Source organism: Callithrix jacchus, chromosome 12 (genome assembly GCF_049354715.1).
Source record: "Callithrix jacchus isolate 240 chromosome 12, calJac240_pri, whole genome shotgun sequence".
Classification (NCBI taxonomy): Eukaryota; Metazoa; Chordata; class Mammalia; order Primates; family Cebidae; genus Callithrix; species Callithrix jacchus.
Window position 1 is genome coordinate 39314014 of NC_133513.1, and position 24563 is coordinate 39338576.

At 38.5% G+C, this 24563-nt stretch overlaps 1 protein-coding gene across 8 annotated transcripts in view; it reads left to right on the forward strand.

Moving 5' to 3' along the window:
- Positions 1 to 24563, forward strand: part of ERCC6 (ERCC excision repair 6, chromatin remodeling factor) — a 104514-nt gene that overhangs the window by 21592 nt on the left and 58359 nt on the right. For 4 of the 8 annotated variants that reach the window (XM_078345342.1, XM_017978911.4, XM_009009555.5 and 1 more), the window contains 3 exons: positions 11332 to 11460; positions 16868 to 17026; positions 24157 to 24292. In XM_078345342.1, the coding sequence (XP_078201468.1) occupies positions 11332 to 11460; positions 16868 to 17026; positions 24157 to 24292 (424 nt within the window). Of the gene's footprint in view, positions 1 to 429; positions 2349 to 11331; positions 11461 to 16867; positions 17027 to 24156; positions 24293 to 24563 lie in introns of those variants that run through there. The other 4 variants (XM_035267682.3, XM_035267683.3, XM_009009558.4 and 1 more) reach the window with 1 other exon arrangement.

Sequence of the window (24563 nt, forward strand, 5' to 3'; positions counted from 1 at the left end):
TTATGCCTAGTGTTCCGCTATTGGAACACTAAGCATGTGGGAGTTATTTATATCCTACTGCTCAAGGTAATTGCAAAGGTCTGATTTTTCATGCATGTCTGCCTCCTGAGGGTACATGTTATCACATGATGCACAGATTTCGTCACTGCTGCAGATACTGGCATGCTGGGAGTTTATCAAAAAGTGATGGGAGTTTTTGGAAACATTTTTGAGGAAGTATGCAAAGACAGGTACATAAAACTTCACTACATTCTATTCTAGTAATTAAAAAAAACTTCTCTACTAGTTATGCTATTGTTCTGTAAAAAGAAAATACAGAAATTATTATTGTTGCATTAATTATGGGTTTGACATTTTTCATGTTCCATTTTTGGAACTCTAGGCAAAACCACTACTGCTAGGACTAATAATACCTTTTTTCCATTTTAGTCCCAAGATGCCTCGAACTCTAAGTTTACATGAAATAACTGACCTTTTAGAGACAGATGACAGCATAGAAGCAAGTGCTATAGTGATACAACCACCTGAAAATGCTACAGCACCTGTTTCTGATGAGGACTCAGGAGATGAAGAAGGTGGAACAATAAATAATCTGCCAGGTTCTTTGTTGTGTACCACTGCGTATCTTATTGAAGATGGCTCTGATGCTGAGTCTGACTCAGATGATCCCTCATACACACCTAAAGATGACTCTCCTGATGAAGTTCCGTCTACATCTACTGTGCAGCAACGTCCACCATCAAGGAGGAGGAAAATGACAAAAATTGTTTGCAAATGGAAAAAAGCTGATTTAACTGTACAGCCTGTAGCAGGTAGAGTTACAGCACCACCAAACGATTTCTTCACCAAAATGAGAACTCCCACAGAAATTCTTGAACTTTTTCTTGATGATGAGATCATCGAACTCGTTGTCAAGTATTCCAACTTATACGCTCTCAGTAAAGGTGTACATCTTGGCTTGACTAGCTCCGAATTCAAATGTTTTCTGGGAATTATTTTTCTGAGTGGTTATGTCTCAGTTCCTAGAAGGCGTATGTTTTGGGAACAAAGAACAGATGTGCATAATATACTGGTTAGTGCTGCCATGAGACGTGACCGCTTTGAAACTATATTTTCTAATTTGCATGTTGCTGATAATGCAAATTTGGATCCAGGGGACAAGTTTTCCAAGTTGCGACCTCTCATAAGCAAACTCAATGAGAGATGTATGAAGTTTGTTCCAAATGAAACATATTTCAGCTTTGATGAATTCATGGTTCCTTATTTTGGTCGTCATGGGTGCAAATACTTTATTCGGGGAAAGCCTATTCGGTTTGGCTATAAGTTTTGGTGTGGTGCCACATGTCTGGGCTACATTTGCTGGTTTCAGCCATATCAGGGTAAAAACCCAAATACTAAACATGAGGAATATGGTGTTGGTGCGTCAGTTGTCCTTCAGTTTAGTGAGGCACTTACAGAGGCACACCCTGGACAATACCATTTTGTATTCAATAACTTTTTCACCAGTATTGCACTTCTTGATAAGCTCAGTTCAATGGGACATCAGGCAACAGGTACAGTGAGAAAGGATCGCATTGACAAAGCTCCATTGGAATCAGATGTAGCCTTAATGAAAAAAGAAAGAGGCACATTCGATTATCGAATTGATGGCAAAGGTAATATTGTCTGTAGATGGAATGATAACAGTGTTGTCACTGTTGCCTCATCTGGTGCTGGTATCCATCCTCTGTGTCTTGTCAGTCGTTATTCTCAGAAACTGAAAAAGAAGATCCAAGTTCAGCAGCCAAACATGATCAAAGTGTATAACCAGTTCATGGGAGGCGTAGACAGAGCTGACGAAAATATTGATAAGTATCGGGCATCAATCCGTGGAAAGAAATGGTATTCAAGCCCTCTTTTGTTCTGTTTTGAATTGGTCTTACAAAATGCTTGGCAATTGCATAGAACATATGATGAGAAGCCAGTGGATTTTCTGGAGTTTCGTCGACGTGTGGTATGCCATTATCTGGAGACCCATGGTCATCCTCCAGAACCTGGCCAGAAAGGAAGACCTCAGAAGCGTAACACTGACTCACGTTATGATGGCATAAATCATGTGATAGTCAAACAGGGAAAGCAAACACGATGTGCTGAATGTCATAAGAACACCACTTTTCGATGTGAAAAATGTGATGTTGCCTTACATGTGAAGTGTTCTGTTGAATATCACACTGAATAGCAGCTGTCACCACATCCTGAGACAAGACAGATAATTTTATGCATTATGTACAGTGTAGCAGTGGTTTTGCCTAGTGTTCCACTTTTGGAACATTACACAATGGAACATAATAAATTTTTTTCCCTTCAAATTTTTGTTCCTTGGTTTTTTTCTAGGTAACATAAGAATTTCATGCAAAAATTTAAAAAATTGCAACCTCAGACATAAATGGGTTGAAGATGTTTTCTTAGTACATTGGCTTCCTTTAAATAACAAAGCTGAGACACAAATGCTTCCTGCTCTGCACACACCTTTCATTCTCAGCTCTGGGCATAATTGTCTGCATCAGTCTTAATTTACTCCGTGAGATCTGCACTCCTAACTGAGGGTATTTCATCTGCTCCGATGTGCCAATTAAGTTTACCCAGATAGACTATAAAAAGGCAGATAAGAAAAGTAAAATACCAAGTATCTCAATTTAGTAAATTAGACTAATCTGTGAGGGATTCTTAGCTGTCTGAAATAGAAAACCTGTTGTACTACAGAATGCAAACTATATTAAGTACCCAGCCTAGTGCCTGAATATATTTTTAAAAATCAAACTGTACTCATTGTGCCTCTGTTGTTAAATTTCTTAAATGGATATTGCAATAGGTAGAGAATGATCCTGAGGTTGAAAGGTCACTCTGTATTAAGAGTGATTTAACTGTATGGTGTGTAGTTTTTTCCTTACAGTCAGTGCAGACTGCTCTGTGTGCACTGACCGTTGCAACATAAAAATATTATGATAGAGCAGTAAAGTCTCTTGAATTTTGAGCACCTTGCTATGTGACTCCTTGAAGTTTTGGAGAGGGCATGTTTATTAATATGATCTCAGGCTACTAATATTTGACAATTCCCATTAATATGTATATTCTGTCCCTTTTGCGGGTTGGTATGGGCAATTGTGTACCTTGATTTGTCTGGTATAAAATGTATATTACGTGATTGGTCAGCCTAGATTACAGTCCAAAGAACTGCTAAACTCATTTTCCTGTTACTTGAAAAAGTTCGCAGGGGTGTATTGAAGAGTGAGTTTTGATTTACCTTGGACAATATTGATGTGGGGAAGGAATCATGTTATTGTGCAGAAATGAAGGCAGTCTTTCCCTTCTTTAAACCTTAGTCCAGATGTTTTTTTTTTTTAAGACAAAATTTGAATTGAAGTTTTAGAGTTTGGTTTGTTCTTGTGCAATTGCTTTCATTCTGTGGCAGTTAAAGAGGACCCTTCTGCCGGCACTGTGAGAAAAGGAGTGGTAATAGGGAGTTGGGAAGATACTTTTTGAGAGACAGTATTATGTAACAGATAGGAATATAGACTCTAGAACCTAATTATCTGGGTTTGAGTCTTTTCCTTAACTCGTTGGTAATCTTGGACAGCTTCCTTTATCTCTCCCTGTCTGCTTTAACTGTAAAAAAGAAAAAAAGAGAGAGAATTACAATAGTATTGATATAGTTTGGCCTTTTGTCCCCACCCAAATCTCATCTTGAATTGTAATCCCTGTGTGTCAAGGGAGTAATGTGATGAGAGGTGATTCGATTATGGGGGTGGTGTTCCGCCATGCTGTTCTCAATATAGTGAGTTTTCACGAGAGCTTATGCTTTAGTAGTGGAAGTTTTTCCTGTGCTTGCACTCACTTCCTCCTGCCACCCTGTGAAGAAGGTGCCCTTCACCTTCTGCCATGATTGTAAGTTTCCTGAGGCTCCTCAGCCGTGCTGAATTGTGAGTCAACTAAACCTCTTTCCCTTATAAATTACCTAGTCTTGGGTATTTCTTTATAGCAGTGAAATGGACTGTGAAAATGGACTCATGCATACAGTGTCTACCTTATTAGGTTGTAAGGATTAATAAATGTGAAATAATTAAAATAGTGCCCAGCACACAGTGTCACTATCAGTCATAATTACTATTTGCTTTCTGAACCAATTAAAAAATATGTATGTATGTGTATATATATATAATCTCAAAACAAAACTTGTCCAGAGCTAGCTGACTTTCCTTAAGGAGGCAGTATATAGCATAGGGGATAGATGCCACGGGCCATGGAGTGAGTGCCAGAACCTCACCTAGTAGCTTTGAGGTCTTGTGTATCCTCTCTGTAAGGTGGGGATCATAGCAGTATCTTCTTCACGCGTGATGATACATGTAAGATATTTGGCATATATCAGACACTTGGTAAATGTTAGCTATTCTTGTTACTCACATGCCCACGAGCTAAAAGTTATGACAAAGATTCCACCAAGCCAGTAAGATGTTTGAAATGAGGGTCTGTGAGAACCGTAAAGGAGGGTGTATAAATATTGATATATATGAAAAGATGACCTTTCACAAGTAAAGGTAGTTTTAACAATTGATATTACAGGTTGATCATCCCTAGTCCGAAAATCCAAAATCTGAAAATTTTTGAGCAACATGCTACAAGTGGAAAATTCCATATTTGACCTCATATGTTGGGTCTCAGTCAAAACAGTCAGAACTTTGTTTCATGCACAAAATGTTGTATAAAATTACCTTCAGGCTGTGTGTATGAAACATATGAAACGTAAATGAATTCATGTTTAGTCTTGGGTCCCATCCCAACATATCTCATTGTGTATATGCAAATGTTCCAAAATCCAGAACACTTCTGGTCCCAGGCATTTTGGATAAGGGTTATTCAGCCTATAATAGGCATAGTAAAATCATTAGCTATTACAAACTTTGTTTTATTGATATTATATTTGGTATATTTTGAAATGAAAAGTTTATTTGGTAACTTTCATTTTTGTTAATAAGCTTAAGGCCCACTTAATGATAAATATCTATAAAAATATAAGTACCATGTCAAGATTGGGAAGAAATATAATTATTTCTCCTTTGAGCACACTAGGGGGCACTAGACATCTGTCTAGGGGATGTCTAGAACCTGCAACATGCCCCTTGGTTCTAAGTGTAGGTAGGTCATGATTGCAGTGTGGTTTCTCACAGTTGTATTCTAAGGTAGATGTACCAGATCATTCTCTATATCTCTTCTGTGTCTTTTCTTTTGGCTTGATTTCCAGACTTTCTGCTGTCCTGGATAATAGGATGTCCTCACTGGAATGTCCTATCAATCTTGGCTGACCAGTATAGAGTGAGCTAGCATGACAGTCTTCTATGTTTGGGGCCTGAACTGAGCTCCTGCTGGCCCAAGATTGCATGAGGTGTTTTGATATTTGTTATTTTTTATTCACATTTAACCTGTAATTAATATTTATCAACCTTTTTGTGTAATCTGCCAACTATTACAAGATAGCATCTGAAATATATGTAGTTTCCAAAGTATAGTGTATGTACATTATTTCATTTAGTTCTCATAAAAAGTCATTTGGCTCATTTTGTGGTCAAGGAGGCAGATTCAATAATGTTACATGATGTTTTCTAAAATTCAGACCTCCCCTTACCAGTTAAAGGCCTGTAATGCACCTCTTTTGCCTACATTCAGTTTTCAGCTCTCTGTAGTTACCTTAAATCTGTGTCTGTTGCTGGGTTCTCCTCTAGGGGCCACCACCGGAGCCCGACAGGGGCTTTAGGAGAGTTAGAAAATGCCCTGATGGGTCGGGCATGGTAGCTCATGCCTGCAGTCCCAGCACTGTGGGAGGCAAGGCAGGTAGGTCACTTGAGGTCAGGAGTTTGAGACCAGCCTGGCCAAAAAGGCGAAGCCTATCTCTACCAAAAAACATAAAAATTAGCCAGACATGTTGGCGCATACCTGTAGTCCCAGCTACTCTGGATGCTGAGGCATGAGGATTGCTTGAACCTGAAAAGTATAGGTTGCAATGAGCCAAGTTTGTGCCACTGCATTCCAGCCGAGGTGACAGAGTGAGACGCTATTTTAAAAAGAAAAAAGAATATGCCTCGATGAGCAAGACACTTACTTTGTTTTATTTGGTTGCAACTGTGACTTTTTCATGTATAGATTAAAGAAAAAATGAAAGTGGGAACATCAAAAACACTATTTCCTTCTTAGTAATGTAAATATAGCTTAGGGCTAGACTTCTTTCACATCATAAGAATTCTTTAAAGAAGGTGCTTCTTTTGCCCAGCCTTTCCCACGTGGTCCTGGGGAAGGTTGAGACCAAACTCGGGGCTCTTGGTTCGTCCTATCAGCTGGTGTGCAGAAACCAAGCTCCTTACAGAGCAGACCTACTTGTGGTGAACCCAAAAAATGGAGCTCAGACTTAAATCACTCACACAATTTTTATTTATTTACCTTTACATTATTCAAGACAATGAGCTTTCTTCCTCCTCCTCTCTCTCTTTTTTTTTGTTATAAGATTCTAAATTAAGAGCTTCTCTGATGTTTCAGCCACCCTGTGTTATGGGTCATTTTTTATAGTGGACCATAACCAGCTTTATCTGGTGGACAGAGAGCTAAGAGCAGTGCTTTAAAGTCATATGGGTAGAAGGAGCAGGAAATGGAACAAGAAGTAGGCTCTAAATGAGATAGAAAGTTTCCAGAACCCATTTCTGGACGACCTCATTTGACCATTTTCAAGCCATGCTTCTCTGTCTCTATCTTCCTTATCCCTAACCCAATTCTAAACTTCATTTGTTCAGCACTATTGTCTGCCATGAGGAGGCATTATACTAGTCTCTAGTGCTGGAAAAATGTCTAAGATAATGTCTGTCCCCAGGCGGTTTCCAGTCCAGTGTAGGGTACTGGTATGGATTTCACAATATGCTACACTTGATGGGCATTGTAGTAGACATCCCAGGTATGTCCAAGATGTCACCGGGTTAGGAGGGCTCTTAGAAGACAGGACACTTAAGTCTGGCTGGTCAGGGGAGGTGTCTGTGAGAGGTGATTTTGCATTATTGAGGGTCTGAAAGGTCTTCTGAGTGGGTGGATATGTGTGTTAGGAGAAGGATTTGGGGACAGGTGCACAGAGATGAGGAGGCTGCATACATGGTATGGCGCAGTGGTAGCTAGCTTTGTCTTTCCACTTATTTATTTTGAACATCCTTGGAATGCTGGAAATTCTTCTAAAATGAATTAACTTTAAATGACAGCAGCTAGCTTTCAGGGTTCCATTGACAAGGCACCCTAATAGGTTACAACTGGAGGAAGCGTTGTTCCTGGTGTAGTTCAACTGGCTGTGCTGGGTCTGAGTTGCTTCTGACAGATGATTATTGCAGTCTCAGCCCCAGGCCCCACAGCCTGGGCCAGATTCTCATTCCTACATGAATGTAGGGAAACCAGGGAGTGTTTTCTCTGTCTGCATCTGACTGGAATTGTAGCTTTATGTTTGTTCCCGGCTTCTCTTGTAATTGGCTGCCAGTGGAGTTGACAGCAGGCTGAAACTGGCAGTTGTGTGAGAAGCTAGAAACACAGCCAGTGAACACCATGCCCACCACTTCGTTTTATGTGGCTGCAGCTGTGACTATTACGTGTGTGGATTTTTTAAAATGAGAGAAGAGAGAACATGAAAAAGTTATTTCTTTTCTGAAAGGGTAAATATTGGACTATTTACTGCCCTCTTCTGCTTTTTCTCAGTTAACTGGTCTACTTAATTGAAATGACAGAATTTAGACATTTTGAGGTCATTTCTCATTTTTAAGATTTCAGCTCACTTGGCTCAGATCTTAATACTGACCCTACCAATTTTAATTCAGTCTCTATCTATTTTTGTTACCATGTTCAGACAGTTCTGTTAAACAGTTGTGATACATTGCAATATACATATTATATTGGGCCACATATATGACCTGTTTTTTTTCAGTGAACATAGTGATAGTATCTGCTGCAGGGTTGTTGTGAGTATTTCAGAAAGTGCATGTGGTTATATGTAATACTATATTAGTTTATTAAGCACATTTTTCTAGGCTCTGTGCTAAAGTGCTTTACATGTGACACTTCATTTAATCCTTCCCAGAACCCAGTGAGGCAGGCGCTGCTGTTCTCCCCATCTCCCACTGGGGGAAACTTAGATGCTGATGAAGTTAAGTTACTTGCTGAGGGTTTGTGCGCTAGTAAATGGCACCAGGATTTGACTCCAGCCAGTCTGAGCTCAGACTTTTGTGCCTGGGCCTGCATTTTTGCCGATGTCAAACCTAGTGTGTTCATACACAGAATCCGTTTACATCTGCTGGCCAGATAGACTGCTCAGTCTGCCAGACTACAGGACAAGTTGGTTAGACATGCTAAAGAGAGCACCTTTCAGTCTCTTGGCAGCATCTGGGATGGGGAAGGCATATTTCTGTGTATGTGCAGATGAACTTGGTTCTCTCCCCCTTTCCCCAGTGTGCTGTGGTGTACTTGTCAGCCCCCATTTCAGCTATGCTGCTTCAGTCGACCCTCATCAGATGGTCAGGTCTGTTTTGGCTGCAAGCCACATGAGGAAGTATTGCTTATGGAACAGAAGGATCTCTTCGCCTTAGCTCTCTATGCATGTGGTTTTATAACCATGGTGTTTTCTGTCTTTAATATATGTATAATTCTACTGGAGTGATTTGTCTTCACAATGATACAAATGCTTGCAGGCAATAATGATTTTCCCCACCACCTTTAGTCATCCTTTAGCCAAAGTGAATAAATGTTTGGCCCTTTTTATCTTTCTTTATGAAGCGGAAGACACTAGAATGCAATCGTTTCTGTAGTGGCTTATGTGGTTTCCTAGGTGCTGAGTTCTGTGGTGATAAGATGCCTGTATATTTTAGGAGGGAGAGAGGAGAAGGAAGCTGAACCTTGTCGATGCAGAGTGATGTGGTGGGAAATTTAACAGCCACAAGATTGACTGGGTAAGTCTAAGGAAATGGTTGTCATCTATCAATAAAGTTTAAAAAGTGATACCCCATATGTAAAATATTTAATGACCTTGTTGTGCTAAACTTCTAAAGGCAATATCTCCTGGTGTTTTTATTTCTCCTTCTGTAAAATTATCTTGGAGAAATTGCAAAGTGAAGTATATTTAAGTGACTGTGATTCTTCCAAGGTTTATGTTATCCAGAAGTTTGATAAATACAAGTATCCTTTGTTATGCAGAAGTTTGGCTCTGAGTTTTCATAGTAAGAGTTTTGATACTGAGGACTATCTCATTATAATGGCTGAATTTCAGAGTGGCAAGAATTCAGAGGTGTGTATCAGGAAAGTGTATATATATCTGTTCAGTTTCTAAGTTTTGATCTAAGGTAAGGGTTACCTACATGCCAGGGCTTCTCAGCTTTGACATTATTGACATTTGAGACCTGATAACTTTTTACTGGGGAGGTCTGGAGGCTGTCCTGTGTGTTGTAGGATGTTTAGCAGTAAACCTGGACTCACCTGTAAGATGTCAGTAGTAGTATATCCTCCCAACTCCTTCCACAGTTGTAACAACCAAGAATGTCTCCAGGCATTGTCAGATTACCCCAGGGTGGGGTTGAAGGGGACAGAATTGCCCCCATTGAGAACTACTGTTGTACACCATTGCATTTAGCTAAATTTGTAAATAACATGAAACTCAGAAGACTCTTATAGCCACATAGAGATACTTCATTTTGTCCATTGCATGGAGGTTATTTTTAAGGAAGAAAATTACTAATAGAGAAGAAGAGATTGCCTTTAGAAGTTAAGCACAAAAAGGACATTAAATTTTTATATAAAAGGGTATCACTTATTAAACTGTTGTGAGATGATAGCTATTTCCTTAGACTTGGCCATATACTGCCTCTTCCATTTGCTGTTCTTCTCTGGAAATGACCAACAATGCTTCATTGATCTTATTTATAGGTCTTTTACTACCATGCAGTGCAATTTCAGATCACCAGTTCTTATTGATCACAAGTAAATTTCAGCTAGCCCTTCCTTTTATTACTTTGAAGAGTTGAAATTTTCAACAGGATAAGAATTTATTAGAAGTTGTGCTTTAAGGTCCACCAGCAGCTACCTAGATATTAGCATTGGCCTCTCTGCTGGTTTTGTAATGGATACTGGAAAACATACCATGCCTCTGGCCAGGCAGTATGTATAGTATTACCCTTCCATTTTCTCTTGCCTTCCCTCAGACATTCTCTCTTACTCTTGCATAGTCAGTGGCAGATAAATATCTTCTTATGTGTGTTGCTGCTCTTATTTGCTTCCTGTAAGTTGTTTATTATAGTTTGAAAGCATTTCTCTGTATTGTTTTATTCCATTTCTACCGTTTTGTGAAATTCAGAGCATCAGTTGTACAATGCTGAATGAAAAAACTCATCATTTTATTTTGAAAGTGTATAGAACTTGAGGCTGACTTTGTTTCTTTTTTTTTCACTCATGACAACTAGGATCCAGTATAGTTATATGAATGCAAAATTAGTCTGGTTAAATGGCTGCGCCTTTTCCACAACCTTGGTGTATTGCTAAGACATTCAGTTATTTAGATGACTGATATTTCTTCTGTTGCACATACATGGTGTTACCCTTCTGAAATATAAGGGTTCACCTTATTTTATATCTGAAAGTGTCGTATTACTGAATTTGTAACTTAGATTTTATTCAATGAACACATTTTTTTGAGTGTTAGTACTATTAGTGCTTGTATATTGCTGATACCTCTTCCCCCAGTTAAGTAATCAGTAATGTGAACCTAATACAGCGATTTTGACCCAAAATTCACTTTATGTTTAGGGTACTTTGCTGTTTTATGCTGTGACTATCATATCTTTAGCACAGAAATGGTAATTAAAATAAAATCTATTTTTGTTACACAGTATTGCTGTTGTGTTTGTTACACAGTATTGCTATAATTGACATTCAATTATATTGAAATTTTAACTGAATCTTTTCTAGAACTAATTTCATGTCTTATGAACTAGCAGAGAAATTTTCCCTTAGGGTATGCCAGAAGAGGAGCAAGTAGTTTTGATAATGAAATGAGACCTTTAAGAAATATTTCTAGAGCAGCTATAATAATTTACATAAGAAGTGAATTGAGATGGCTGGAGAAGAGAATCGTTTTTCCTCTTTCAATGTCAGTGTTTTGGGTAATAATCACAGCAGAAACCTAAGAGACCATTCTAATTTGCCTGTTTTTTTCTTGTACACTATCAGGAGCTATCTTTTAAAATCTGCCTTGTGATCAAAATAATGGAAATATTATTTTTATTTTCATGGTAGGAGATGGAATAAACTGAGACTGCAGGACAAAAAGAAACGTCTGAAGCTGGAGGACGATTCAGAGGAAAGCGATGCAGAATTTGATGAAGGTTTTAAAGTGCCAGGTTTTCTGTTCAAAAAGCTTTTTAAGTATGTACCATGTGTTCTTTCCTATTTGCTTTCAAGCCATTATGTATAAATTAACATTTTAGGAATTACATAGTAGTTACCTGTGGGCCCTGAAGGTATTTGCAGCAATTTATTGCAACTGCAGATACTGTCAAATGAAATTTTAGCCACATGCTGTTCATTAAAATTAGATGATAATAAATTGACTAAAGGGTGCATTGGGTTTGTTTGTAAACTGATGAATCTGTATGGACATGTCTCAGCAGACTAAAAGCAACACATTTAAAAGCCATTGATGTTGAATAATTTTTTTGTTCTTAGTAATTTTAAGGTGACAAACTCCTAATTTCCTAAATCAGATTAATAGGAAGATCTGCATATTGAAATCAATATTAAGAAGGGTTTTTTTTTTCCTTCTATGTGGAAATAAAAAACTTTAGAGGTATTGTCAGTGTCTTATATTGTACCTGAGGGTATAATACTTTTGAACTGACCAAATATGCATCTAAATATTTTATGTAGATGTCATTCTAAAGTCAAAAGAGAAGATATGGCAACACCTTGAAGATTAAGTTGCTATTTGAAGTTAAGTTTCATGTGTAAAGGCCAAGCGTTGCAGATGACCGGATGCTCCCTGATAGATGCGTGCACGTCGTCTGTGAGGGCTGGCCAGTCTCCCATGATGAATGTAAATACTGAGGAACATTTTCAGTCTCATCCCTCCTGGGATTTACTTAACAAGATACTTTTGGAAGGCTTTTTAGATGCATTTAGGAAGTTAAACCATTACATAGCTTCTCTTTCTTTTGTATCATCAATTTGTAGTTGAGAGCAGGATGCAAAGTTCTTTCTTTATAGATTCAGCTGTCAGCCATGCCCTAAACTTGTGGAAGAAGTCTACTTAAAAACAGCATGTTCTTTATAGTTTCTCTCAAAGAGCTTATATTATAGTTTTAATTTTTCTCTACAAGGGGTAGTGGAAAGTGAAGAGTAGTTATTTTATCTCACTAAACATTATAGAAAACCAAACTCTAAAGATGTGAAATGACTTGATGTGATTGCCACAACTGGACGAGGAACAACCATGTAGAGGTTGAAATCCTAATCTTTAATAATATTTGCAGAGAGGTGGTTGCTTTGTTTATTGCTTCTCTCAAATGAAAATTAACTATGGAAAGGTAAATTAAGACCACATTTATTGGCAACTCTGTTTTCTCTAAAGTGATTATTTATTGAGAAACAGGCCAAATAGCATCAGTGTTGTACTAGCAAAAGGATACCCAAATTATAGATTAAATTGGTTTCAAAAAGACAGGACACTTCTGTGTGTGCATAGTAAGTGATCTGGCAAATATCCTCAAGAATCAACTTGAGTGTGCATTTTTGTATAAATGTCAGATTTTCTAGCAAAGGTATTTCACAATTAATAGAAATAAACGTTGCTTACTAAACATGTTTAGGATTCAGTTTATTGACAGAACTCTTTAATATAAATAATATATATTTTTTAAATTAGTCTTAATTGCACATTCCTGTATTGTGTTGTTTTAATCTCTGCAAAAATAGGACTTTAAATATTTTATAAATGTCATAAAACTTCTGTTCATTTTCTTCTGCTATATGAAAAGAAGTAATAGCATTGATGGAGTCTACTTTTTTTTACGATTATGTTTTAGCAAGGTCAATTTAATTTTAAACTGCAGATATATTTTTTTTACTGTATTTGCTGCATTCTGGGGAATTGAATTAACAGGGTATAGAGTTGTACACAAGGGAGTCAGAAGGTATAATTAGCCATTTAAGTACTATTTTCTGCAAGATAATGTTTAACTTTTAAATTTCTGTTATGAAAGTTTGCCCAGCAAGTACACTTTTCTATCTAATTAGCAGTCAAATGACAAATGTCAATCTTTTGACCTTACTTTCAGCCATTTACATTACTAGTAAATGTAATCTTGGATTAGTATGGCAGTGCCAAGGTACGCCAGTGATCTGTGGTCACATTGTGATGCTTCAGTCTCAAGGGATAGCAGAATAGATTTTTTTTTTTTTTTTTTTGAGACAGAGTTTTGCTGTTGTTATCCAGACTGGAGTGCAATGGCACAATCTCGGCTCACCTCAACCTCCGCCTTCTGGGTTCAAGCAATTCTCCTGCCTCAGCCTCCCGAGTAGCTGGGACTACAGGCACGCATCACCATGCCCAGCTGACTTTTGTATTTTTAGTAGAGACGGGGTTTCACCTTGTTGACCAGGATGGTCTCGATCTCTTGACCTCGTGATCCACCTTCTTCGGCCTCCCAAAGTGCTGGGATTACAGGCGTGAACCACCGCGCCTGGCCTCAGAATAGATTTTTAAATGTTTTATATTTATAAAAATCTCTAACTGTCACTAAAGAGTAATTTTTATGTGCTTTTCAAAAATTTTGAAAACTAGATTCTATAAGATGTTTTAATTTAAACTAATTGTTTTACACTGTTTATTATTAGGAAGGTGAAACAATAAAACCAAAGTCATTTAGTGGCACAGCTGAAACCTGAGCTCAGGTTCCTAACTCCTCATCTAGCAATACCAGCTATGTATACCATCTACCAGTTGTGTGGCTGGTGCTTTTAATCTGCAAGTGAATTTTCTTTAAATACCATCTGAGAGCCTCATGTGTTGTGTGGAAAGAGCCACTCTTTGCTGTCTTTGTAACTATCCCTAGTTGTTGGGGATCCTGCCAGAGATATGACTTACATGCTGCCTAGTAAGATTTTTTTTTTAATGTCATTTTTGTAGTGCTGATCATCTTGTAAACACACACATGTTGTTTGAAAGCCCTTGAAGATTAGATTTGTAGATGAGGAAACACCCAGCACATTGTATGCTGCCCCTCCTGGGCCACAGAGAATCTAGTTGTCTTAACCCCTTCCCAAAGTCCTTCTGGGATCCTATGCTGTCCACCATTCCTTTAATAATTTCTCAATTGCTCCTCTCCAGATTCTTCCCACTTTAATTAAGTTGATGAGCCCCAAGCAAAAGGAGTTGCTGGATCCATGTAGGATGGAGGCAGTATGGTATAGGAGTAATACACCAGAATGATCACTGGGAGATTTTGCTCCCTGACTGAGGGAGCTGGTCCCATGGTTGTTCTGTATCTCAGCAAAAGGAGGTCAGTTGACTAGAATTTAGTGATTCTGGAAACTAATTGCACATCAGTTTTTTTGGAGAGCTTTTTGCAGTATGTCTTTTTCAAAAGTTGAGATTATTCTAGTGTAGCCGATTCATGAACCAGCTTTTCTTCTAAATCATGTTTTCTCAACCTTGACACAATTGACATTTAGGGCTAAATAATTTGTTGCTGTGGGGACTGTCCTGTGCAGCATCAGTTATTGAACAGCTTCTCTGGGCTATATTATTGCACTTCTTCGGTTATAACAAAAATGTCTTTAGACATTGCCAAATGTCCCACTGGGAGAAAAATTACCCCTGGCTGAGAACTACTGGTCTAGGTCATTTCCAGAATCACTTTGGAAATATACAATTCTGGATTTCAGCTCTGGCTTGCTCATTGTTTTTTTCTAGCGATGTGACCTTTGGCAAATTACTTAACCATTCTGAGCTTTTGTTTGCTAACTATAAATTGTGCTGATAATCTCCTTTGTACAGGTTGATTGTGAGGCTGTGTCCAAACCACCTGGCCTGGTGCCTCTTCGGCAGTCAGCTCCTTAAGTGGTAGCCATTATTCTCTGATTACATACCACATATTTTTGGAATTTGTCCTTCTTCCCAAATTAAATGATCTTGTAGCTGTACTAGACTTCATCGTGTTTTGAGTTTTAGTCCTTTTCTCCAAGGTGCATATCCAGTGTGTGTATTATAATTTGCAAACTTAATAAGCAGCAAAATTCTCATTCAGAGTTTTCCTTCTGTGATAGGTAATAATGGAACAGCTAGAGTTAGACTTCTAGAATTGCTTTGTAGACTACTGGGGGAAAGTTAATTATGACATATTTACTGAGAGGAGATTAAATAAAACCAGTTAAACGAGCTGAAGTCCAAAATGAAATTTTAGATAGACATACCAGCTACCAGATGGTAAATATTTGGGCAGCACAACAACAAAACCATCTTCTTTTAAGGTGGGTAGCCCCTTAGCCTTGATATTTTCTTTGAAAAAAAAAAAATCCCTTAGCTTCTATCATCTTTTTGTTTATTTATTAGAGATTGGGTCTCACTCTGTTGCCCAGTTTGGAGTCCAGTGGTACAATCATGGTTCACTGCAGCCTCAACCTCCATGGCTCAAGCGATCCTCTCACCTCAGCCTCCCAGATAGCTGGGACTGCAGGCACGTGCCACCACTCCAGGCTAAATTTTTTTTTTCATATAGAGATGAGGTCTTACTGTGTTGCCCAGGCTGGTCTCGAACTCCTGGGCTTAAGTGATCCTCCTGCCTCGGCTTCCCAAAGTGCCGGGGTTTACAGGCATGAGCCACCTCATCCAACCCATCATCTTTTGATTCAAGTGACTTTTGCTTTAGATTTTTAAACTTGACATACAATCTTCATACCATTCCCTGTTGTTAAGTGTTTCTTCCACTCTCAGAAAGATTTTTTTGTATTTTTACTTAATAACTTTATTTTTAGGTTATTAAACATATCATTGATGGAGAAAGAAAAATATCAACTTCTGTGTTTTGCTGGGGTGGGGGTAAATTATTTCTCTTTGACCCATATTCCTTATTTAAAATCTTAATAGCTGTGATCTTTTTGTACTTATTGTAAAATCCCTGAATCAATTTCTGCTTTGAAATATTAAAAAGACCTTTTGTATTGTTGAGTCTTTAAACTTCTTTTTTGCATCTGCTAGTAATATGACAAAATCATCTGTTATGTACTAATTTTGAGAGCAGCCCTATTATTTATACTTGTTTATGGCCTTAAAATTTAATTTTTTCTAGTAAAAGAGAATATGATTATGAAGTGATTTTTCAACAGTATAAGCTGTAGGTTCTGGTGTTCTCCGTCCTGCTTTTTTGAGGCTATTCAGATCGATTGCTTTTTTTTGTAGAAAAATTAATGGAACTTTATAAAAAATATTTGGGATTTTTTTCCCCCAGAAGGTGAGTAATAAATAATAAGTTTATGCTTGTTTACCAAGCTATTTCTAATGTTGAAAAGAAAGGAAATATTCTCTAATTACCCTGTCCATCAGCTTAATTAGAAATGTGTTAATGTTTTGTAAAGAAAAATTTGTGATTTTATGCCTAGGTGATCAAAAATGTATGACCTTATAAATATAATACTCATGTAAAACACACATCCTGCATGTTTCTCTGACTGGTGCTAGAACCTAGCCAAATGATTAATTCATGAGTACTTTCTGTTATGATCTGTATTATCCACCATTTGCCATTTTCTCTTTTCTTGTTGGTGTTTGTTGTTGTAGGTACCAGCAGACAGGTGTTAGGTGGCTGTGGGAATTGCACTGCCAGCAGGCAGGAGGAATTCTGGGAGACGAAATGGGATTGGGCAAGACCATCCAGATAATTGCCTTCTTGGCAGGTCTGAGCTACAGCAAGATCAGGACTCGTGGTTCAAATTACAGGCAAGTGCTCCTCTGCAGACTGTCAGTCTGTGGAGCTCAATTAATATTTCATCAGATGTATTGCTGTGGAGGAGGGTCTTGTGAATTATTGATGACATTTCAATTACAATATTCCTTTAATTCTTTTAGTGGAGGACATCAAAGGAAAAATTTTACGAGACAATGGAGCTGTAGGGCAGGAGAAATTAAACATGTAACACTTTTAATGAATTCCAGGCATTGATGCTTCATTTTGCAGATGAGCCCCACTAGATATTTTGGGTCAATATGATGTCTAAGGTTAGCTTCTACAAATGGATTGTTTACAAACTCAATTATGTTAATATCAATAGTTTACACAATATGGAATTTTAAATTAGACATAATACCTTTAGTTCCATTTATTAAATTTTACATTAAAATATTTGTTCTGGCAGGAGACCAGGTGAGCATTACAGTAAGTACAAAGTCTATTCATGGGGAGAGCTGGAGCTTTGAAGAAGCCATTCTCCCTAATTTCCTTTAAAATGAGTGTGCATGATAGCATTTCTAGATAGCTCTCTCTCTCTCTTTTGTTTTTGAATGAAGTTGTTTGTCTGATCTCTGTGCTTTCTGTGCTTCCCAATCTATGAACTTTTTGTAATAAATTCTAAGGCCAAAACCTAAGTGACTACCTAAAATTGTAGGTTACTGTTTAGATGTTAATATTTATTCTCTTTAGAAATTTAAATAAACTATTAAGGCTTTTGTATTCCAGAAGAAATAAGCATTTAATCTATTTGGTATGGTAGTTCTGAAATACTTTATTTTGAAAGAAAGTACTGTGAGCATTTCCATATTTAAACTGTACGTTAATTTTATAGAAATTGGTATTGGTAAAAATATTGATAGGTAAATTATGTAGGATATTTCATCATCTTGAACCCAGATAAGTGCAAGCTCCTGTGTTTCAGTAGGCTTATGTAAAGAGTAAGAGCAAGATATTTACCAGGGAGGTGTGCCCTGGAGACCTCAGACACTCACTACGTATGATTTGTAGATACCTTTACAGTAGTGTCAGTGTGCCTGCAGTCAGCAACTGCCCAAAGTTCTTCCTACATTTCAGCTCATCGGCAGCAAAATGCTTAGTAGAGAGCCAGATACGAGCCATAAACTGAGTCAAGATCACGTTTCTTTAGTCTTCAGAGTTTAGTGTTTTGTTTTTATTTCTTACTCTTTCGTTAATTTAGCAGATCAGTACTTCATGTGAGGAGTGTTTGGAGTCTTCGAATACTTTAGAATCCCAGTTGCATTTATACAGATGTAGGAAGGGAAAGAAAACACTTGGAGATTGTTGAACGCTAAACATTTTGTTGTTGTTGTTACAAGGAGGTTCTATTGAAGCGGGAGATTTTTTTCAAATAGGAGAATTCTATTACATTTTGCGTGGAAGCATGTGAAAACATTCCAGACCAAAGGAAAACTCAAAGTTGAAAGCTGGTATTTAGTGTTGTCTTATCTATGACTGTTATTTTCTTAATATACTTTTTCTGTTTTAAATAAAATGCTTTTTCTGTTTCAAATAAGCTCTTTGGTTGGCTTGTTTTCTGCAACTCTGTTGGGTGTTTTTGGTAACTAGACTACCCCAAACTCCTCCAAGTGATTTCTAGGACTCTTTCTTTTCTTAAATGATTTTTGGGATTTTTTTGTTTTCCATTTCTTTTTTTTCCCTTCCTATTACCATGAAACTTATGTGGAGTCTAATGCTCAGGTCCTAGGACACCTAAAATCATCCCTGCAGTGTAGTTTTGATCTAAATATTCAAACATGCTCTCTTGAGTGTTGACAGTCCTACTAAGAATGAAGTCAAGGCTAATAATGAACAGCAGCTGTAATCAATTAACTGTCAATGTTTATATCCACTTCTTTATAATGAAATAATGTGGCATATTGGACTGTAGCCCAGATTGTCTTTATTAAGATGGTTTGGTGGAAGTGGCTTGCAAGAATGTGGTGCTGCACCACAAACACCTGGACTCCTCATGAGTAAAAGTTTACAGAGGTGTGTGGTCCCCTTCACTCACATGTGCCAGGGCAGACTGGATCACATCTTCCTAACAACTTCATAACATGCCCTCCTCTGGAACCAGATGAACTTGGGAGTTCTCTATATTTATGTCTTACAGAAAAATAGCTCTTAAGGTCAAATGAAGTTCTGTGTGAACTGTTACTGCCTCATTGGCTATGTATATTTCCTGTGAACTCTTCAAACTATAGAGGGTCCCTAATTTGAGATCATTTTAGTGTTATAATTTTAAGGACTGTGAACATTGAAATGGAAACAGTATCTCTGTGATACCAAGAAACTTCATGGTAAAAGAAGTTTGATTTGTTTTTTAAAAATGTATGTTGTATGCATGTTTCTAGAAGACAGTGAAGCATATTATACATAGTTAATAAACATCTACACTGGTTGCTGTGTTCCCTGTTCATAATGTATACACCACCTTCTTTTCACTTTGCCATTCATATTATAAGGATAGGCCCCTGAATCTTATAATGAAGAGAAAAAAAGTTAACTTTTCAAACTTCAGTTAATTCTTTAAAGTCTTGGAATCAGTTTGTTAATTTCTAACATTATTAAAGTTAATAAACTTTCAAGGATAAATATTTTACTTTGTAATTCCTGGTACGTTTTGGGTATGACTAGCAGGTTGATGTATTTGACCATGGAGCTACTGCCTTGCCCTAAATTTATGAGGTAATCGATGGTAATCAGAGATTAAAGGAATTGTAGTCTGTTTGGTAATTGATGCTAATCACTGTAGTAGACTTAGCCATTTCTCATGTTCATCTCACAGGTATTAAGGGTTGAGAAAGGGTGGTTCAGTTGATGATGTGACTGTTAATGGAGTTGATTGTCCTGCTGTGATCCAGCAACAATCTGGGTCTGCCCTTGGATCTCAACTCAGTGTGAAAATCTCAAAATTTTTCTACTAGAGAGAAAATAGCAGAAATTAAAGGGCATCATAATAATGCCAGATAGATATTCAGCCAGAAGAATGTACTAGCAGATGGCAAAATGTGAGTCATCAATGTAGCAGTTTGTAGAAGGCATATTATAAAAGAGGAAAAAGTGATGTGTAACCTGAAAAAGCATATGCATGTGTTTATGCTTATTTGAATGTGAGTTTGTTGTAAAATATTTTGGACAGCTTTTGATTGGTTGTTTTCTAATCCCTGCTAAGTGCATATTGATGATAGCTCTTTTATTCCCCTTGGAGGATAGAAAGAAGCTGGTGCATTTAATCCTTTTAGAGAGGATTGCTGCCATGGAAGGGGCCAGGGCAGAGTCCCGCTCTCATCAGGGAGTTTGAGGGGCACCTGGACAGGTCCTGCCTTGGTGAGGAGCATGGCCTAGGAATGCCGTAGGAAGTGTCGGAATCTCTTGTAGTTTGACCCTTTCCACCTAGTTGAAGTACAGGGACAATAATTGTAGCGGAGGCAAGGGAGATTTCAAAGTAGACAGAGGCATTTTGTCATGTTGGAGTGTAAGGGTAGGCCTCATTTAAGTTAGGGCTTGACCAAAATTTTATTGTTTTTCTATAGAACTACAAATTACCTTTCAGTTGTGTAGTAGATGATTTTTAATATTTTAATCACTGTATGAGTTACTCTTATTTGTAAATTTTTTTTTTTTTTAGACAGAGTCTGCTCTTGTCGCTCAGGCTGGAGTGCAATGGCATGATTTTGGCTCATTGCAACCTCTGCCTCCCAGGTTCAAGTGATTCTCCTGCCTTAGCCTCTCATGTAGCTGGGATTACAGGCACCCGCCACCATGCCTAGCTAATTTTTGTATTTTTAGTAGAGACAGGGTTTCACAATGTTGGCCAGGCTGCTCTTGAACTCCTGACCCCAGGTGATCCATCTGCCTCGGTATCCCAAAGTGCTGGGATTGCAAGCATGAGACACTGTGCCTGGCACAAAAGTTGTTTTAAGTTCAGGAATCATTTATTTCTGAGCTGTAGTAAGAAAATAAAAATCACATGATTCCCCAACTCTGAAATAATCTCTTTTAACATGTTGATATATTTTCTTCCAATCTTAAATGTTTTAATTTAATAAAGTCATACAATTACAGTAAAGATGATTTGCATTCTGTCAGGGTTAGTGTGGGATAAACCAAGGAAGAGTCCTCAACTTATTTATAGAGAAAGGGACAGGGAAGGCTTTGTCGAGGAAGCTGAGATCTGCATGTTGAGTAGAAGGTAGCTGGAGGAGTAAGAGTGTAATCAGGACCAGGTGAAGTTCGATTGGGGCTGCTGGCCACAGGAGCAAGTGTTAGGATAGTGGCAATGAGAGGTAAGGCTGGAGAGCCAAGCAGAGGTCAGTCTTCGTGGCCTCATAGGCCAGGTCCAGGTGTTTAGTCTTTGTCCCAAGACCAGTGGGCAGCCATTAGAGGTTTTGAAGTGAGGGGATGAGGAATTCAGATTTTGCTGTTTGAAATGATCATCCTTGAAGATGCAATAACCCAGATGAGAGAGGAGAGTGGCTGGAACTGGCATAGCAACAGCGTAGAGGGAGAGACATGGCTACTAAAAGGATTCGGGAGGTAAAAGTGATGTGAACTCAGTGTAGGTTGCTCATGGTGGAGAACAAGCAGATTGGCTCAAGGATGAGGCCTAGGTTTCTGGTTTGGGCACCTGGACAGTGGGGGACAATTCTATGCAGTGGATTGCAAACATGGGGGCAGGGGACAGCCATGTTAGGAAGGATGGTATGTGGTGCTATGGGGACATCCCAGTCAGCAGTGAGATATGTAGTGTGTGGTGGTCTGGCGTTCAGAAGAGTAATCTGGGCTGGAGACCTAGATATGGTATTACCAGCATCTGGAATTGAAATTGTGGGAATTAGTGAGAGAGCATCGGGGTAGTATATACAGTGGAGTAATGTATATGCATTTTGCTTCCATAGCATCTTTGTGGGGCAGGAAAAGGGAGTGGAAGGGAGGAATGACAGTGTGCAGAGTACAGTGACTCTGCTCCAGGTGTGCGAGAGGAATGCGTATGGTCCTGTGGTGCCCTTAGTCAGTCCCACTTCTTAGTTGCCTCTTGTAGCATGAGCTGAGTATGTCGTTGAAGAGGTTGCCACAGTTAGTTTTGACTTCTGCTTAATTTTTGTCTTAAGCACTGACTGGCACCCAACCCCCTGCAAGACTGAAGATAAATTGGCTAAGTAATGGGAGTGTTGCTCCTGGAGATATAAGCTCAAGAGTTTAGGTAAAGGAATTGATCTCAAACAAGAAACGGGACACTTGTCCCATTGTCCCAGAAGGGCAGGAGGAGTGCAGATGCAGATAGGGAATACAGTGTAGGATGTATCAGGATGTTTGACTGCACCTAAGTGAAACCTGGCCTCAAACTGGGTTAAATGTTCACAAATGTATGGTATACCTAGAAACCTACTTAGGAGGCGGCTGGTGGACACAGCATGATCAGCAGCCCAATGATGTCTTCAGGGACCCAGATCTTTGCCTAAGGCCAGGTCTCCTTCTGATCATTAGATCTCCTTACCCAGTGACCATTGGTCTGTACCTATAGCCAGGGAGACCAGGAGAGAAAACTCTCTTCCAACCTAGAAGTTAATTCTTCCTTACATAGTCTGTCAGTCTTGCCAGGCCAGCTTTCTGGACTAGTGAGAATTTCAGGGGAGTACCATGCACTGAGAGGCTATAGATGAGCCAGGATTCCTGCTCCTGAGCCAGGCAGTGGTCAGAGTCCCATAAACTGTGTCTGCTGGAAGGAATAAGGAGGGGCACCTGCAGAAATCAGTTTCTTCAAGAAGAAGAGAGAGGGGAATGGATGTTGAGACAATGGCTACAACGAGTTTGTCCACCTATACTTATGTCTAAGGAAATAGGGGTGATTCCATAAATAATTTTTAGAAATTATGATGAACATTTTTCCAGATTATTAACTATTCCTCAAAATGATTTTTAATAGTTACATGATATTTCATCTTATTTAACAGAATCTTATAGTATTTTTCATATGGTTCTGTTCTAAGCACTTTAAAGATGTTAACTGATTTAATCTTCATAATAACCCTATAAGATCAATACTGCTATTCGCATTTGGAAATGAAAAACTGAGGTTCCTAGAGGTTAAATAGTGTGCCTGATATCATACAGTGTGTGCAAAGCTGGGATTCAGATCCAGGCAGTGCCCCTAACCACTGGCTTGTGCTGTGTTAAAGAAATGGGGTAGTTCATTCAGCCTTCCTCTTCACTATGGATATAGGTAGTGCCCACTTTTTCCTCAGTATAAAGAATGCTCCAGTGTGTATCCCAGTGCATAAATGTTTGCATTGGGATTGCTGAGTCCATGCAGTGTATTAGTTTGCATTGTGATCGCTGAGTCAATGAATGAGTGCTGTTAAGGCTCTTGATTTTTCTTGTTAAGGCTCTTTGCTGCTCAACTGCCTCCCCACACAGCAGTGCCAGCTTGCACTCGGTCAGTCGGTGTGTTCTTCCCAGGAGAGAACACTCACTGGGATGCTCCTCCGTGGTGCTTTCATGGCTTGGAGGAGCAGGCAGGGTGGGGTGTAGTGAGGACAGGCTGCAAGAAGCGAAGACTGGCCACTGGGCAGCCCTCTGTCCCCTGGTAACCATGTCACCTGGGCCACGCCAGCCTTCTGAGCCCTCATCAATGGAGTACTTCTGGCCTGCTTGCTTCGCAGGGCAGTGAGATTGAAATTCTGTGGGTTGAAAACTCTTGGTAGACTATCAAGCTTCAGACAAATGTAAGATCCTATTATGTTCACTTAGGTTAAGATACACTGTGTAAAAACTTCACTAATCTGTAATAGAAGGGAAAAGAAGAGTATTTTTGTTAAATAGTATTTTAAAAAATTTTCCTTTATGTTACTGTAGATGTTATATCTCTTAATGTATTATTTAATGTTTACTCTTAACACCTACAGGTTATTGATGAATGGGATTATAGAGAGTTTACTTACTGGATTTTAACCTCAGTAACTTTTTCTTAAAGAAAATATCAATAATTTTCCATAGATTGCATTTTCTTTTTTGAACTAAGTTTTTTGTTTGTTTGCTTTGGGGATGGTTTGAGCAGTTGATGACTGTTGTTTTCTTTTTGGACCTTTGGATGCAGGTTTGAGGGGTTGGGTCCAACTGTAATTGTCTGTCCAACAACAGTGATGCATCAGTGGGTGAAGGAATTTCACACGTGGTGGCCTCCGTTCAGAGTGGCAATTCTACATGAAACCGGTTCCTATACCCACAAAAAGGTAACACAATATTTCAATACCTTTTTGTTTTGTTTTAAAGTCCTCCATTTTACATATTTGGTTTTTCTCTGATCCATGTGTTTCTCAAATGTGTATTCCTGTGTTTCTTTCCTGCATTTGAAGTTATTTTATTATTACTTACTTACTTTAGAGCTCTGTGTTTTCAGAACAGTTATGATTATAGGCCTTATTGTTCTAACAGTCTGTGGTGGTGGTGTGGCATGTCTGTTGTCCAGCAAAATATGAATCGTCTCGGACAGGACACAAGCCT